Genomic DNA, 19,878 nt, shown 5'->3' on the forward strand with positions numbered 1-19,878 from the left:
AACGGCGTACGAACTATCAGCGAGCAAGTGGGCAATGAAGTTTTATAGGATAGTTTACAGTGTATCAATGTCAACCACTTGCGGCTTGCAATCGATGTAAGACTCTATTAATAGAATCAAATCTCAACTATAGCATAATGGTTCTGTGTTTTGTATTTGCAACTTCCAGGAAATAGAAGGCAGTTAAGGCAAAAACAAATGAGTTGCATTGATGACCTTTTAATAATTTAATAGTTTCCATGAGGAGGATGCTCAGTTAAATGTTATTTTTATAACGTTATATATTTTTAATAAATTTCCGCGTTTATATTTCCACTGACAGGCAATATATATGACATATTTCAAAATGTTAATATGTAGTACATTAAATACCCAATTAGATACAATATATTATACTTAAAAACTATACCTAATTATAAAATATTTGGTTAACATTAATTTAGTTAATGAATATAGTCAAATGCATAGATTATAATCAGCACCGATCAAGTATTTGTAACCAAAACACCTTTCTCGGTCTGAATATGGGTCTCTTTTCAGTTTCGATAGTGTATACTATTCCTATGAAAAAAAAATGTTGACATCACCTTATCTGTAAACGTACAAAATATTCGTGCTTTTAAAAGCTACTTGAATTCTTATTTCAATAATTCAACCCATTTTTGGATTGTCTCCCGCAGCAACTTTCCATTTGCAGAATATTGAGGTCGATCTTTTTACTGGCCTTATACGACTTGAATGATAATAAATGAATGGTGCCTACTGGCTGTACTTCACACAATTCGCGCCTTTACACATTAAATAATAAAAGCTAATATCGCATGTTAAGGTTTTGACAGTCCCGATTTAATTCATACCCTACGCCGAATAAGCGCTACTAGGCTTTAAAATTATTTTGCAACTTATATTTTCACAAGAAATTTAATTTAACATTGCTATCATACATTATCTCTTTCAAATACCATTTTTCCAACAAATAATCAAAAAATTATTATATAATACTGCATTTGTGTGTGATAAATAACATGCATAAATAAATTCAATTGATAAATTTTATCACATAATCACCGTATTTGCTACACACGTAGGTATGCGAATTCACCAAATCCTTTATATGATAAAATATAATCTTTACCGTGTGCAATTTGATAAAATATCAGGCGAAAGAAAGCATCAGGCGAACAAACAAAATATAATTATTTATAGAACACTACTTAACACACTCTCTTTTTTGAATTCCAATGAATGCAACATAACATCATTTACAAAATTGTGTGTTAACCTCCTTGTGTAAATATACTTTTAACACATGAAACCATTTTTTACAATATATAAATCACACAATGAAAAAATATCTATGCTAATGTTTAAAAAATTATGATCGTAACGTAAATGTAAAAGCTACGCAAAAGGAAAGAGTCCAAGATTCAAAGACCAATCGGAGGAAAGATATTAGAAGGAAGATATATATGTATCACTGTCTTATTTAAGAACTAATTATTATTTCATGCATGACTATGCATGAAAGCTGGGTTACTGTCGAATATTAAAAATCTTAATCTAAGATAATGAGATTTAGCCATAGACAATTTTACTATTTTTTACAAATTTAGGTATTCCTAATAACTTGTTTAAGAATTTCTTCTGTATTTGCATTTAGCTATCACGATATTCAAATTTACAGTATACCGTGATATTAGGAACAGAAACACGTGAAAAGTCAGCGCTGATTTCCTGAATTTAAACATACAATTTCAGGCTGTATAAGGCCATTCCATCACCATTTTGATTACTTAAAGAAATTCTTGTAGTATGTCATGTAATTAAATGCATTGTTTCAAATATATTTTTAATATACAATATTATCTTATATTATTGTTTCTTAATCTTTTTTAAATTATACAAGTAAATTAAAGGTGAGATCAATTAATACTTTATTAACTAATTTCTGTTTGCAAGTTAAACCACCATTAAGGAAATCATTTTACATTAATAATATTAACAACACGTCACAATAGTATAATATAATCATACTGATTGTTATATTTAATGCAAATCAATTGTTTACTTAAATACATAAAGTTTATTCGCATGTCATAAATATATATTTATTTATTTGTCATAATATTTATTACATACCAACATATCTCGGGTATTCCTATTTCATTCTTTTTTAAAAAATATCAGAATCGGACGAATGATGTAATGTAGAATCCAGTTATTACGTAACAACTAAGTTAGATGTATAGAACTCGGAAATGTAACAACTATAAGTCTTCGAAGACGCCGATTATATTTCGGAATGCAAAAAAAAAGAAATGTATCCTCGTATATCAGAGATGACGTAAGAGTGCAGAACGACCTGGCTCGAAACGTTAAGTTTTACATGAAGTAAACAAGTCAGAAACGAGTTTAAGCGAGGACGTGGGCACGGTGAGATCACCGACACAAATAGCTCACTGAGGTCGGTACCACGTCACGTCTTTCTAATTGACTTAACGATTTTGTTACCCGCAGCCAGTGAAGTCAATGGAACTAATAATCCTATAAACGTCATTTCGTTCAATAATTGTATACCACTATGAACAAGTTCATAAGACAACAATATATTTCTAATGTTCAATACCCGTTTTTAAACGAAAACAAGTGTAACCTACAAATATCAAAAGGTTATGCGCATATTATAACGTGCTCTTAATATGCGCATAACCTTTTGATATTTGTAATGAATGTTTATAACAAACTCTAAGAAAAAATCTCTTGAATATATCTAAATTTGTTTTAACACGCGTCAATTGACAACAACGTTAATTTAATTATCAAAATATGAGACATATTCCCAGTAGAGATTTTGGATTTTTGTCACTGCTCTATTCCCAATACGATTCTTCACCGCAAATCATAATAATTATTGCTCAGTCTGTAATCTCAGAACATCATTGTAAAAAATATTTACATTATTTATTATCTGTAATAATATATTTCTGTTAAATATTCATAGCAAAACATTCTCCATTTCATACATAATACAAAAAACCTTTGAATACCAGGTGGTATTCAAATGTTTTTTTTTTTAATTTATTGAAGATAAATTATTATAAACAATCGGATTCCCGGATACATTTTTTTATCTATGTATGTGTTAAACATAAGCAGGCGCGCGAGAACAGATCTTATCTATAGCTTGTCTAATAAATGATACGCATACGCTGAGACGGAGAAGGTCAATTCAGTAATAGCTCAATCTCAATTGAAGAAGAAGTGGGCGACGTCCAGTTTGCTTATTACTTTTTATTGCTCAAACACTGAAACATTCTATCACTCTTAAACTAGTACTTGTTAAAATGCTATAAACCTCACTGTGGCCACCAATTGCATATAACTGGTAGATTTGTAAAACGATGTACATTGTAAAACTGATGACATAATGCAACTGATTAGAATAAACAGTTGCGTCCTGTTGCCTACTAAAAAGGGATTTATATGAAACTAGTTGATATCTATGACTTTTCACGAATAAAAGATAAATGTCTAATGAAATTTAAATTAATATAAATATACACAAGAATGTTTGTATGGTATTTTTACAGTATTAAATGGAATTGTTAGCGTTTCGGAATCTAGACTATGTTGGGAATATATCACATTAATCAAGTACATACAATTAAATATACATCTATGGAAATCAACAATTAATAACTGCACGCTTTTTATATCGTCTATGAACTTGTATTTGTTATTATTATGCCTTATTTAATATTTTTTTCTTTTAACATAATATTTTGTTATAACATATTTTAATTAATTATTTGGCGATGTTATCGAATATTTAGAAAGTTTTTGTTTTAAAAAAATATGATACATCTGTAACAAAACGTTATAAAACATATTGAGAACTGTGAACTACAAGCGTGAAATTTAATTATTTAGCATAAAAATCTTATCAAACATTACCGTTCACGTGTACTATTGAAAAGTTGGTCATGTCTCGCTTAACTCCCACCGCAGTATTAACATACAATGAATGTATATCGCGAAATGTTTTCTCGGAACGATCGTGATTATCATACGTCACGAAATTCGCGACAGAAAACGCATGTGAGATCAACAGATGGTTCCAATTATATTAAGCAAATAAAAGCGACGTGATTTTAAACGCTCGAAAGATTTATTCGCGGAAAGCGATTAACATTACCAGAGTCAGATATGACTAACCATATTTTGGTTAAAAATAACCACTTGCAGTAAAAAAGCTTTAAGATACATTAAGTTTCCTGGTACTGTTTATAATACTAACGTTTAATACGATTATTGAAATAAATCGTTTTATAATTTTCTAAATTATTTCAATGAATGCAAGAGACAAAACTAAGTAACGTATCCTTCGTCACAGTATATAATTAATTGAGCCCTTTATACCATTATTCAGACAATTATTTTTAATCACGACAAGTGGTTAAGTGTTGATCTTAATTCGTAACAAAAATTGACGCTGTTGCTACGTATTAAGCTGAGGTACAATTCTCAATAACGATAATAATTAAAGGATATATATACTATACTATACTATACTTTTCAGTATTTTGAAAGCAAAATTACACAACTATTTTTTTTATATAAATAAATTCCAAAAATATATTCACGTGACTCGAAATGTATTGAAGCTATCATCAGGCCTGTTGAATAAATTCGAATTGAAACGTGTTACGAAAGACTACAGACTAAGTTTATCGGCTAGGCGCCATCCCAGTCACGTACAATATGCTTGTTAAACAATATATAGTATATATTAATGTGTGAAAGTTAACTGGTCCTTATTTATAAAAAAAAATATTATGTTTAATCATTTAAGTCATCGTAAATGAATTGGGAATCTACAAAAAAAGTTAAAATGACATTTTTTATTCTATGATTATAATATCACAATATGTCTTCGTCAGCCTCCTCCACCTTTCTAGGTTAGATTATAATATTATTAATATAATATAATATATGAATATACATTTACTAATATATGTATTTAATTTTTATTTTTGGTATTTTATGATGTACATAATACGGTACATAAGAGCAACAGCTAAAATATATTTTTGTGTTTTTAAAGAAAATTATCTTTGATTGATGACTTTTCATTTCAAACTTAAAATACTTAAGCAGTTATAAATATAAATACCTATATCATTTTATTCTCTGCAAGGAGCTCTACATTTCTATCTTATCAAAGTAAAAAATATGCTATATATAACTTCTGATTGATTGACTGATTTATTGTTTAATAATTTATAGATGAAGAATTTTATAAAAAAAAAAATGTTGAAACTGCAATTATTATAGTTTTCATATAATCGAAATTGACTTACAAAACTTAATTAGCTATCCTTGTAGTTTGAAAAACAAACAATTTCAAAACTGTTATTTGCAAATGCAATTCTCATAAACTTTGTCTAGACTTCAAGATTTTACTATACAGATTTGACTCGATTACACCTACCTTTATTCAGAATGACGTAAACTTACCTACGCCAAACAATTTATTTATCTCGAGATAATGATAGTTTATACCCACGATTTTAGATCCATTATAATTAATACATTACTTCAAGTTGGCTCTTGGAAGGCTTTTACTTATAATTTTAATAAATAGCTACATTCTAGAAAAACATTAAAAGTGTTTAATTATATTTATTATTTAGCAATTATTATTATAATACGCATTTATTATTATAATAAGCAATTATTATTATTTCAATATTTCAGATTGTGTGGCATAAACCAATGATGATTTTTTTTTTTAATTTTTTTAATTTAAGAAGAGTAGCATCGTATGTTGTTAGTTTATGTACTTGCTCAATACCGTAAACATATACCATAGAACACAACAGGTACTAAAACCTTTTTGCAATATGGCGTGTCGCAATTGACTGTCACAATGAACGGGCATAGAATCTCTATTCAAGTCACAGTAGACTGCTTTCATACTGTTATAATGTCTATATATCTAAATGTCTATATGTCTACATGATTTTATGAAAAAGATTTCGTTACATTTTTTTCTTATAAATTAATATATTTCAAAAGATCACGTGCTGCACGAATATATGGAAGTTATCAAAAATTTACGTCATAATTAAATAGAAAAACGACCGATTTAGAAATTCTCCCTCTTTCTGCTTTACTATCTCTTTTCTTGCAAATCTTTATTAATAATTGTTTCAAATTATTAAAAAAAAAAATCTCGACTCTATTTCTTTCGGTAATAATAAACCACTATTATTATTATTTGATAGTTTTATCGCTGTCGCTATGTTACTGTGATATTAAAATAAGTCTAATAATACATAAGTATTTGTTTATGTAACTACAATATAAAACTTATTTTCAATTACTTTCGTTTCATACGATCTACTTGTATTTTACAGAATAATTTAAATAAAGTAATAATTTAACATAAAGTAGGTTGAGTTTTTATAGGAACGTAATCATGAGGCTTACGCTTTGTTTTCACCTTGTAAATACAAGTCGATCAATGTACGTTACAAGGGTGTAATGTAGACTATATCATCTGCTATATCTATATTATACTATAGTATTAAGTTGTTTTTTTGAGTAGGTTAATTTTAGTGCACAAACAAAGTAGAAATTGTACATACAAAAATAATTCTCAAATAATTAATATAACATTTTCAACATATACATGTAAATATATATATATATTATAATTAGGTAAAATAATTACCTCTTATTTACACAAACAGGTTATTTAATAAAACCGCTCATAATCAACCGTTTTATTGTGGCAATTTTATCTGTGTATGAAATCTACATGTAGAGTCACTCACACATGCACATCAAGAATATCTATCTCGTGCAAATGTCATATACCTTCGACCTTTAGCTTATTTTACAATGCCAATAATAGCATTAGCATTCGGTATTGATTAACAAAGCTACTGACAGTCTATATTTCGTTCTTAAAAAGTTTATTTTACAATACAATAATGCTCTTTATACTTAAATAATACTACAAATGATTCAGAAAATATACGACTAATTATTATTTATGAATTTAATGTAACCTTCATTAGTAATTAATTAATGCAACACCTGTCTACGGTTTAACCAAATTTAAAATAATTATTGTACCTAATATCAAAAAACTTACTAATGAAATTTGTATGGTTTGTTGTTTATCTCTTTGATACCGTTACACTTTTATAATAATAATAACAATAATAATTGATTCTTTTCATTTTCTCCTAATGGTTAGTGGTTTTATTTAAACTCAGTCTGTACTGCAAAAACTACAAAAGTACACTGCGACTAAGGTCGAAGGATATGCGTTATATTTGCATTGTGCCTGTAATTACACCAGCCCATTATATTGAACCCACCCAGAGGAAACTGCACAGAGGCCTACATGGTATTTTTATATTAATAATGTATAAATTATAGTTCGGAAAGCCGGGGTCGAGGAGAATAATCAAAGTGTTCGTCATCGAACCTATCACGTTCTGCATGAGAATGGGTTAAACATTGAATTGCTCATATATTACTGCACGTTTATTTATAGTCATTAAGACAGCATCGTTCTACACAGCAGAGTAAACAACATTGCGGTGTAAATTAATGAATATAATTAGTGACATTAATCAACTCATTATGAATTCGTTCTGAATTAAAGGCGCCTGTGTGCTTATCATTATTATAATTTTACATTTTCGTAAAATACAAATAAAATAAAGTAAGTATTTAATAGTAACTTATTAGTATAATTGGTAGGTTCACTCATTACAGACTAATAAGACGCGGTGATTTGGTATAGCATTATGCAGCATCTAATTAAAGCTACTTATAGCATAAGCTTAGCTCTCTTAAGAAAAAAAGAAGGCTAAATGAATTTGCAACATTACAAAAAAAAAGCAGGAAATACCAATCAAGGCAAAGCATCTAAGCCGATTAAAATTTTGACAATTTACTGTCAGAGTAAATAACATTTCAATAAATAAAATAAGATAATATAATAAGATTCTTATATTACACATTTTCTAAATTAAGTTTGAATGCCCCATTTTTTATTAATGTGTCAATACTTAAAATCCTCCAAAATTAAAAAACGACATACAACTAAAATTAAAACTGGATTTCGTGACTTTTAAACCGGTTCGAATAAAACGTATACATTCGCTGTTTAAAATAATGGCATTCGGTTTTTGGTTCAGCAAAAACCATTAGCTATATCTTTTTGATAAAATGGAATGTCTAGACATAAGTACAATAAGTATGTATTTCGTGAAAATATAATAATTTAGTTTCCTACGATATAACGAGAATAAACTTGTGTTATTTTTCTTATTAAAATAGGAAGTTATTCAAAATATATAAACACTTCTAAACAGTATTTTATATTACATAATTCTATTTATTATGTGTAAATATATTTGGGGGAATAAAATACTTATTTTTAAACACTCTTCCCAAAGTTCATTGTGTTTTATGCAGTAATTAAAACAGCGACATTTAATAGGAATGTGAGGCCATTGGATTAACACCTGTGTAATGTGGAACGTCACGGTGGCTAAGCGGTGGCAATACAACGACAGAAAAAACGTATTTTAAACGGCATCTATGAACGAACGAATGAATGAATGAATATTATTAATTGACATATTTTTGGATTATTTATTTCATAAAGTAATAATAACAGCCTGTAAATGTAATGAATTTGTATTTATAGTTTAAGGGATTTATATGGTGATACATTATTAGTATTCCAATAGATAGGCCAAGTAATAAATTGATTCAAGAAACTGTAAAAAATATATGTTGTTCGAGCTTTCTTAAGATACCAGTTATAAACTAGTTTTACGATTTCTTCTAATACCTAATAGGAACTGTTTGCGAACTATACGTGGTGAAGTAGCACAAAGCGAAATATTTTTTTAACGTGAGAAAAGAACAACCTACAAATACTCACAATCATAAAATGCATGTACCGATAAAACCAAATCAGTCTTTGAAGAATAGAATGCAGTTATAACGTCTACATAACGCAAAGAGAGTCAGTATAATACAGTCCACCCAACCCAATGGTGACATCGTCAAACATTCTAGTTCATTTTGTTTTCATACTTATGATAATTACTATTAAATTAAAGTAGGTACGACTTGTCGTAACGTTGATATGTAATTGATTGTAAGATTGATAATTTGAGGAACAATATGTTTTTTCCTCGTATAGACTTTGGTAATAACGTTTCTAAAATATTACTAGGACAGATACCTCTTATGACTTTCTCTCGTCATATATATGGTAATCTGAAAAAATCGACTTGAATTACAATACTTTTAAATAGCTCTAGTGGGTATTATCATATTTTGTAATCAGTAATAAGATGAGCAAAATGAAACATAGTACTGTCGCTTAGAAAAAAGTAACGTTATTTTAAAAGTAAGTTTTCCTATCTTATTAAATATTCATGCATTTATTTAAATTAAGATATTAATTATCTCCAATGTAGCGAAAAGCTGCATTTAAGCATTGTTAACATTTGGAAGTTATTCAGAATGTAATAGACGGATAGATAAATTCGAGGTCGTGGATAATGTTTGAAAAGCACGCTATATCTTTCAAAATGTAGAAAGCTCCGAATATTTTGAAACAACACTAAAAACATTGCAATAGTATTATTTTCAAACGTTCCTTAATTGACTCTACCAAAACTTGTATAATATAAATAGACAATTGTTAAAATCACAGGCCGTGTATGTATTTAATGTGAATATTTTATTGTCACTTTATATAGATTAATAAATATTTTTATGATTACAATTTATCTTTCTTACTCAATTTATTAAATTATTCAAATCTATGTATTCGTTTCACCAGATAGTTATCCATCGGGTTTGTAGGTAGAAACTAGTTCTTAACTTTATAGGGTTGTCGCAGATTTTTTTTTAATCAAAACGTGTATAACTTATTATGGATGTTAAATTAGTATCTTGTTTTCAATCGTTATAGAATATAACCTATAATTTTTTTTTTTTATTTATGATATCTATTATTTATTGGAATACTTTTAGATTGTTTTCTCTTAGAAGTATATAGTAATTAAAAATTTAAGAATGTTTCGTGAGACGTGTGAGAATTATGTGTATCTAACCTGAAGTATATAAATTTAGCAACCGGTACCATTTAGTACGCGCCACCACCTCGGCTACACCATGCATTATTCGTCATTAATTTTCATAAAATCAAAAGAATGTTCATACTTTGAAATGCGTTATCAATCATAAATCACGACATAAGAAACTGATGAATGTGTTTACATATTACCTTCAATGAGGACGAAAAATGTTTTCTACTTTGAAAGATATTTTCAAATGTGTTTTCGTGTGTTTTCCATTTGAGTAAAATAAGAGCTCCACAGCCATCCCAGCTGAAACCGTTGGTATTGTTACAGTACGAAATATTATTGGCACTAGAGCCTCAAACACCCGTAAGGATTACAACCCACACACAAATGCATTCCCAGGTACAACAGTCCATCAACAACATTAACTTAAGTGCTATAAATCTCTGCATCTATTGCAAATTAATTGGATAAGGTCGAACAAGAGTTCAATGTTCAATGTACATAAATAAGAAATTGGTATGTTATTGGTAACATTAACATCAAGTAAATAAATAAATAAAAATAGTAATCAGTATTGAATTGCTGTTATGTTCACGCCGAAACAGCATAAAAACTTCTACTACGAATAATAGGTAGATACTATATTACTTATTTATATATTACACGAGAGGGTTTAAGTACGAATTTTATCCATTTGATTCTTATGTCATAAAAAAATTAATATATTGTAACCAGTTATGACTTAACTTCTGCTGTAATGCAAACAGTTAAAATTTACAAAATATGATAAGAGCCTCTATATTTATTAAGAATAAAATATATTTTTTATCAAGTTTGTGTGTTATGTACGATCACGTAATCCGTATTAGAAAGATTATTAATCTAATCTAAAAAGTAACAAGTCTACATAATCTTTGAAAATGTAATAACTTTAAAGAAAAATATCGATATTCATTCACTTGTTATAATCGAAGATAAGGTATTTATTATTGTTTATATATTGTATTTATAATTATATTATGTTTAACTAATATCAATTAAAATAAAAAACTATACATAGGTATATTGGTTTTAACTTCCTTATAGTATTTGAGAAACGAGATACCGTGGACGACAATTTAGTTTCAGCTAACAACCTACGCTTTTGTAAGTATAAGGACTTCACCGATCATTTATGAGTCACGTGTTATCATCACCGAAAAAAGGTTTGTTTATAGGTTTGACAGCTATAAAATTGTATTTATTTTGACTACGAATTAACTATGAAGTACGTCACTAATGCATATTATACTGTTTTAAATGAGATGCTAGCAGTTTTGAAAAACAATTGAAGGTCAAACAATCGAAATTGAAATGTACTAGTTATATTGGGCACTTAGCCAAAATATGTAAACAATATATTTTATAGCTCGAGTCACTGAACTGTTCCATCGTTTCACTTTACCTAATCTTAAATTATAGTAAATTATCATATTATAAAAGGCAGTTGCTTAGCGGAGCATATTACGTAAGAGTCAACTTATTTCGTTTGTCAGATGTCGACTAAGTATAGTGACTAAGTATAGAGTTACAGATATAGTATCCTTAAGTGTTTTTTTAAAAGCTTTAAAAATGTTAATATCCATTCCAAACACTAATATTTTCTTTTTATTTTTCTTGAATTTAATATACCGATATAATAACTTCTTACTGTTACAGACAAAATAATTCAATGTAAGTACGGTTTAATCGAGTTATAAAATTCGTTTCATTTGTTTAAATGTTTTTAATGAAATACATATTACTACTATAAAACATAAAATCAGCACCAAATAAACTAATCACCTAATAATTATTCATTTCAAATGAATTATTTTTCATTTGAAATGAAGCTACTATTTTTACTCAACAATATACAACGAGCTAAAATGGTAGTGATTATTAAAAAAAAAAACATTGAATATGTCTATAGTGACGAAGCCTAACCTTGATTTAAATGATGTAAAAATGAATCATAACAATTCATACATGGTAATAATATTGAATACTCACCCACAAGTACAGATTTCGCATATGCACTGTTCCTTCTCGATTATTTTCTCTGGTTTTCTGGGGCCACCTTGTTTTGGCCTGGTCTCTTCTATGTAGACAGTTTTTTCAACGACGTTCCTGTCATCTCGCACAGTTTTTCGGTCATCTATGATGGTCTCGTCGTAGATGGTGCTGACGACAGTGTCTTCCCTCGTGGTGTCAGTTATAGCGCGATCGACCACGTCGTATTCGCGTATATCTTTCGTTGTACGGACATCCTTCTAAGACACAAAATAACAATGTTTTATATTTCAAAATTATAAAATGCACATTTCTATTATATATTTCTTTTATTTCAAAACAAACTTACCAAGTTTTTGATGTCTAACGAGCTATTGTCGACAAAAACGTCAGTCTTTATTTTCTCGTCTTCTTTCGCATCTTCATAAGTAGTTATTTTTCTAGTGATACCATTATCATTAATGTAACGGGTTACTTCAATTTGACTTTTTGTTTTCTCAACCTCAAACGATTTTTTAATCGTATCGCCAGTTGTAGTATTTATAATAGTAGTTTGTTCGGTATCGGTTCCTTCGTACAAGTCTTTTACGTCTTCATTAATCTTAGTTCCAAAAGAAACTTTGTCTATTCTCTTGAATGGATACTTTTTAACTGTATCTATTATTTCCTTTAATACTCTGTCGTCTATATTTCTCTTTATAACAATGTTATTGTTACTGACGGTAATGTCTTTATTCGTTTGAGACGTTTCAATGATTTTTCGTAAATCACTAATAGATGTAAAGTCTTTTATATCTCTTGAAGATAATATTATATTTTCTTCCGTGTCTTGCCTTTTTAAGTGATGTTTTGGCTGTTCAGGTCTACCAAAAGGAGACATTTGTTTTGGTCTCTTGGGTCTATCATCATCAGTTTCGTATGTAAACTTGCCATTCCATGTTCCAGTACTTCTTTCATAAGTAGTTAAAGTATCTTTAGTATTTGATTTCGATGTAGAAGAAGTCTCTTTGCTGAGGTTTTGTTTTTCAGACGTGATAAATTCAGTGGTTTTTGTAACATCTTTAGTGTCTTGGACGTATGATTGTGTATCGCTGGTAGTAACGTAATTATCAGATTTCATATCTTTATGTGTCGATGTAGTAGTTATTCCTGTCTGTTGACTATCTTCTCTGTCAGTAGGGTGTTCAGTAATAGCTGGCTTCTTTCTGAAGTCACCACCGTAAGTATTACTAGTTGAAGCAATTTCTTTTCCATTTTTATATAAAGCAGATTCCTCTGTAACGTACGTGCCACTTTTAGGTATTCCTTCTTTTCCAGTATCGTAATATGATTCTTTGTCCAAAACATGACGCGAATACTCATGTTCTGGTTTTATACCAGTACCACTTATTTGATGACTTTTTTCGTAAGTAGATCGATCTTTACTGTCTCCCCATTCTCTATGGGAACTATCTACAATTCTTTGTTTTCCATCTACAACTTCCAACAAATATGATGATTTCGACTCTTGCTGAGCACTGCTAGTATTACTCTTTAAAATTTTCGTTGAATAATTAAGGTTTTCTATATCGGCAACTTGCAAAATATTGCCAACTTTTTTAAGTTGATTCTGTATTGTCGAGTCATAGCCATAAAAGTTAGATGCATCAGTTTGATTGAAATTGCGCCTGACATTGCTAATTTGATTGTTTGTTTCATGGTTAACTTTGTTACTGTGTATGGTATTACTTTCGACGGTATTTTTATCAGTGCGACGGCTATTTATGTCAGTAGATGATATAGTCTGAATATTGTCTCTAGATATATTTTCTTGGTTCAAATCACTAGACATTATTTGCTCTTGTGTCGAACTGTGTTGTTGTTGTATTGCATTATCTTTTTGAGATATCATACTTTCATGGCTTGTGATCTGATTTCCATCTTTCACAAATTTTGAATTTTCTTTCATAGTAATTTCACTAATTGGCTTGCTTCCGTCTTTACCAGTATCATATTTGGACTTCATGTCGTAATTTTGAATACCATAAGCCGTTTCTGTTTTAATGCCAGTTCCACTAACACTTGCATAATCTTCTTTAGTTGCATGTTCTTGAGCATCACCCCATTCTCTTTTAGAGCTATCAATTATACGTTCTTTTCCATCGACAATTTCAACAACATATGAAGATGATGATGATTTCGTTACATTGCTGGTTTTAGACTCACTGGAATGTGATGTGCTGCTATACTCCTTTGTCTTACCACTTTTGTCCAACGTACCTTCTCCACCATAAAAATTAGAACGATCTGATCCCACGGTTTGGACTCGCCTCGAGAGGTCAATACCTGTGCTACGTTCATTCTCGCGAATATTTTTATTTTTTGAAACACCCGAACTGGTATTTGTTACATTTGTAGTAGACTGGTTCCTCATTTGATTTTGATTGGAACTTGATTGTTGATTTATTAAATTTTGACGCTCAGATTGAATAAAAGAATCCGTTGCATTTGCTCCATTTGATCTTGACAGGAACGTGTTACTTGATCCTGTTGTATTATGTGCCGTATTATCTATAAATGCCGTATTCAGTGTTTGATTGTCAACAGAAGAGTCCATGGTCCTGTCAAAAGTTTGACTGTGACTGGAACCAGAGTGTTGAACAGAAGTCGAAGCGGTCTCATATGTTTCACTTTTAGAACTCTGTTGGTGTGATGATGAGGACTCCTGAAGCACAGAGCTAGATATAAACTCACCAGTAGTTGCTTGAGCCATATCGCTCACGTGGTGTTCATGAGATCTTATCTGTGACAAATCAGAGACTGAAGGAGCCTCAGTTATTATATAGTTTGGGTGGCTATTATAATGCTCTGATATAGTAGAACCACTTATCGATGCATGATCGGAAATATCCGTAATCATGAGCGGATCATCTTCTTCGACTTTAACATCAATGTAGCGTACTTTCTTACCAGAAGAGCTGACCTTCTGAAGAGTGTTGCTACTTTTTTGCACAGATGTCGATGTGCTAGACTTCTGGACACTAGTCGATGCACTCTTCGATGATGTAACTTCGGACGAACTCGACTGTTTAGTCTTTTTATTTTTTATAGTCATTTTGGTCCCACTTAATTACGTATTTTAACAAAAAATTAAATAATCTTATTTAGACGAGATTCTTAAATAATAGCGATTAAATAACCTTACACACGAATGCTAAATAAAATATATTATCACATAATAAAAAAGTCAAACTATTGCCATGTAACTATCTAACTATACAATAAACAATTCGCGAGAGTCGTTCGTGTCGTGTCGCTGCGTGCGCGTGCGCTTCTTGCGACTGGCTCGCGGAGTCTGAGCGCGACCCGGTGCCCCCCTCGCACCTTGATGCCGGCTTGATCGCCCACCAGACCTTCGCGACACGTAAGCGCTTACATCTCCGTGTTGGACTAATACCAAAAATGGTTTACCGAATGTTACTTAATGAATACATACGGACAATATAAGTTCGTTTGCAATTTTTTATATAATTTACATACATTACGACTTTCCTTACCTTGTTGCAAATTTGTTATATAGATGAATAAATCTCATCATATCTATTTTTGTGCACAGACGTAATAAAAAGTCATTGCTTAATAATGTATATTTTAGTAAATTCATAAGTCACGCAACTGAGTAATTTCTTGAAATACATAAATGTCAGATGAGTATTTTAAAGATTTTTGAGTGATATCAGAATTATAACTTAATTAAAATTTATATATAAAATCAAATACATGTTTATTTACGTTGTGTTTTTTCACATTCATAAAGTTGTTAGTAATACTCAAGCCGCATAAAAGCCGTGACATACATTGACTTTTCAGAAATGTGTCGCATTAATGAGAAGGAAAGTATAAATATAAGAGGTAAATTAACAAAATTAATTCCGATTAATCAATAATAATGATTTCCATTGTTTCTTCACATATATTTTAATCTGCTTCAAGTAAAGGTATTATTTATTTTGAACCCATGACCTTAGCACGCAAGAAAAATGACTTATCAGTTATATTGTGCAATATGATATTTAATTTAAGTTGTTTTCGTTTAAACTTATATGTAAATTAAATAGGTAATAAATAGTTTATAAAATGAAGTTTTAATTATGGGTGCATTTTGTATGACTGACTTGTTGACTCTACAACTTGACTTTATACTTGTACTGCGATGATTATTATTTTATATGATATTTATACTTTGTTATTATTATTTTTACGTTACAATAATTATATATTACTTTGTAATTATAACAGTATCATAAAAAAAGCAATAATATAATAGTATTGATTCTAGGATACTGATTAGTGATTTAGACAGCATATTTAATTTATTTAAAACAACGACGCGACCAGAAACAAAAGTCGCAATATTAAAATCAAAACGTAATATAATTGACTATTGAATTTATTAGCGATTCATTTTTGTAGAGTTATCAAGTAATGCCAACGATCTTTAGAGTCTAAAAAAGAGGACATCGAAAAAAAAAATCAGTACATGGTTGGTACTATAAAAAATATTCTGATTTTATTCTAGGATGCATAGACATCGTCCTTTTACAGTGACAATGTACGTGCGTTATATTTACATATGTCTTTGGTAACGTTCAATTAAATCCAGTCTAACCATGACACAAGTATAGTTAGGTACATTACTCGATATGACCCACTTAAGTATCCTCTTTAAGAAAATGACGTTACGCAACGCGTTTCTGATATTTCGGGAGATATTGTTCAGATTTCATATACTTTAGTTACTACTCTTAACTGGATGGTTTGATAAATAATATAATAAAAATCGGTCAAGTGCGAGGCGGACTTGGATCTATAAAAACGGCAAAAACATCAAGCTTGTTGTATGAGAGCCCTCTTAAATGTTTATTTTATTCTATTTTTTTTTTGTTTGTTGTTAAAGCGGCAGCAGAAATCATAATCTGTGAAACAAACAATTTGAACTGTTTAACTATCACGGTTTATGAGATACAGCCTAGTGACAGACGGATAGACAAATGAACGGGCAGCGGAGTCTCGCTAATAGGGTCCCGTTTCACCCTTTGGATACTGAACCCTAATAAATGAAAAATATACTATAAACCATGTACACCTAATAATTAATCGTTTCTCAAATTATATTTAACCATTACTTTACACGTTTTAATTATTACATATTATACCAGGCCTGGGAATCGTCAATGAAGTATATGTACATGTAGATATAATAAAATACAAGAACTACCTATATTCATGTTTTTTATATTTAAAAAAAATGAAATAAAATTAATTTTCATTATTCAAACATAAACAGAAAATGTTTAATTTATTTGAAAAATAATAAGGGCCTTAAGCCCTTTGTTGCACTAGAGTCTCCAGATAAAAGTAACACCAAAAAAGCCGCTTACTTTCAAAGCGCTGTGAATTCCGATAAAGTGGACTATAACCCGGACTATGGATGGACTAGGACCCGTGTCAGAGCCGATTAAGGATTTTTTGTAAAGCGCATCCATTTATCGAGGACGTAAGCGCTTTAAATACACTTATGGTGGTCGAACCATCAAGGAGCGTTGACTTCAGGCGGCTAGCCGTTAAAGTCTGTCAAAACCTTTCCATATAGTTTATGTGCCGACCCCAATTCTATTGGATAAAGGCAAGCGGATTATGATGAATACTGAATGTTTACCTATAACGATAGGTATTTAAATAAACTAAGTAAGGAGTAACGTCAAAAGCATCGCTTGTTACGTGAATCGATTCACAAGAATAAATATTTTATGAAATTACCTATCATTGTTATTTGGTAAAGACATGTTATCGTGTCTTTACCAAGCAAACGAAAGTATGTATATACCTAACAATCATCAATTAAAAAACTAAATCTTCATTTGGTATTATTTTTTGTAAAATAGCTATGCGGTCGGGCAGATGTTAAGTAGTCAAGATCACCTGTAAACATCAGCGAAGTAAGAAATATTAACCATTCCTTATAACACCAATGTGCTATCAACCTTGGGAACTAAGTTGTTATGTGCCTGTAGTTACTGGGTTACTCATCCTTCAAATTGGAACACACCCTTACAGAGTATTCCAGTTTGGCGGTAGAATATATTAATTGAATAATACTCAACAAATAATCTTTAAATATAATCAATCACGGGAAAAAAACACAGTTTTAATAAATTTCATTTAATTAAGCAAAAATCTTAATGTTAATAATAAATAAACGTCACTCGACTGATCTTTTTCTATTTAATAAGCAAAAAGTCATTTAGCGTGAAAGAGTAAATTAGACACATTTTTATAAACAACACGCAAGACACAAATTGAAAGCAATTTATCTCATATGTTCATCAAAATATGCCTTAAAGTTCTGGAACATTACCTCATATTATTTATCTTATTACACTTAACTCAAGTAGGTGTAAAATAAGTAAAAGTCATAATATTTTACCGTTCGAGTTAATTCCATATCTTTAAAAAACGTAATTTCAAGTTATCAATGAATAGCGTAGGTGGTTCAATATTAAACTGAAACTGACGAACATTTAAGAATATAAAAAAAAAAACAATAATTATTGAATGTAAAAACAATTTATTGAATGATCAAAAACTTTTAGCTATATGTATTAACCGTAGGTTGCACAAGGCCCGGTTTTTGTTGCCTTTACAAGGCGATGGTGGGCGAGCCACTTTTGAATCACGCGCCCACAAACTGATTGCATGCACTAAGAATAAGAGTATTATTAATCATTGAGTATACCGTAATATGTCAAACAACATAAACTGTAAAATTTATAGACATGGTTTTATATACACAGTTTTTAAAAGTGTTATATTATATTATCTTCGAAGTAATAAAAAAAAGTTCAACTAATTCTTTCTGTTCTCTACGAGTTGAACGTAAAGTCGTTCCGGTGATTCTTTGCTATTTCGAGTCGCCAAAGTAAGTCCCTTTCGGCCTTATCCGTCTATATGTCTATTTATTTGGGAAAGAAATCCTAGTTTTTCAGATTAACATATATTTGTTAAAAGTGATAAACTTGTTAGGCAATTGTGTAAAAAAATCGTAATTTCTTTCAGAGTTATTTAGTAATCCATGAGACTCTGATCATCATATACCCCACGGCCCACCCATACCACTTAATCCACGGATGGACAACGCCTTAAAAAGCCGTTTAAACCAATTATTCATCGATACCAATGAGCCCGAATGTATACCTATCATCATCTGTTATAAATTTCAAGGAGCGGTGTGGGGTGCAGACTGTTCTGGCAGCAGCATTAGGTCAAGACCATCCTGCTATTGGAATTTCATCAATTATAAATAAAAAGTAAACATAAAACGATATCAATTTTTAGAAATCCTTAAAAACTACGACAAGAGTTGATGATATTGAAATAATTTTAATGATTTTCAATCGATAATCCGGTAATCCGGTCCTGTGTTTAAGAGTTATAATGCCAAACAGATACACCAACATCGTACAACTTCCCTCTGCATTGCATATTATGTAATAAATTTACACACTCAAATGTCACTAATCCGACCCTCGAGACCTGAAATCTGCATGTAAATACTAAAAAGAGTTCTTAGTGATTTTGAATATCTGTACTGAAGCTGGCTAAGCAGTATATTTTTCTTTATTTAAAAACATTTAATACCTTGCTAAATTTCCTACCTAAATTTTAGTACCTTGTC

The 19,878-nt window shown here is 30.0% G+C and overlaps 1 protein-coding gene across 2 annotated transcripts in view; it reads right to left on the reverse strand.

Moving 5' to 3' along the window:
* LOC113399123 (titin) overlaps nucleotides 1–15,508 on the reverse strand; it is a 32,627-nt gene extending 17,119 nt beyond the window's left edge. For both annotated transcript variants that reach the window (XM_064217776.1, XM_064217775.1), the window contains exons 1-2: nucleotides 12,514–15,508; nucleotides 12,165–12,424 (exon numbers count right to left, since the gene is read on the reverse strand). In XM_064217776.1, the coding sequence (XP_064073846.1) occupies nucleotides 12,165–12,424; nucleotides 12,514–15,258 (3,005 nt within the window). In that variant the 5' untranslated portion in view covers nucleotides 15,259–15,508. The remainder of the gene's footprint in view (nucleotides 1–12,164; nucleotides 12,425–12,513) is intronic.
* Between the last annotated feature and the right edge of the window lie 4,370 nt (nucleotides 15,509–19,878).

This window comes from Vanessa tameamea, chromosome 18, assembly GCF_037043105.1.
Source record: "Vanessa tameamea isolate UH-Manoa-2023 chromosome 18, ilVanTame1 primary haplotype, whole genome shotgun sequence".
Classification (NCBI taxonomy): Eukaryota; Metazoa; Arthropoda; class Insecta; order Lepidoptera; family Nymphalidae; genus Vanessa; species Vanessa tameamea.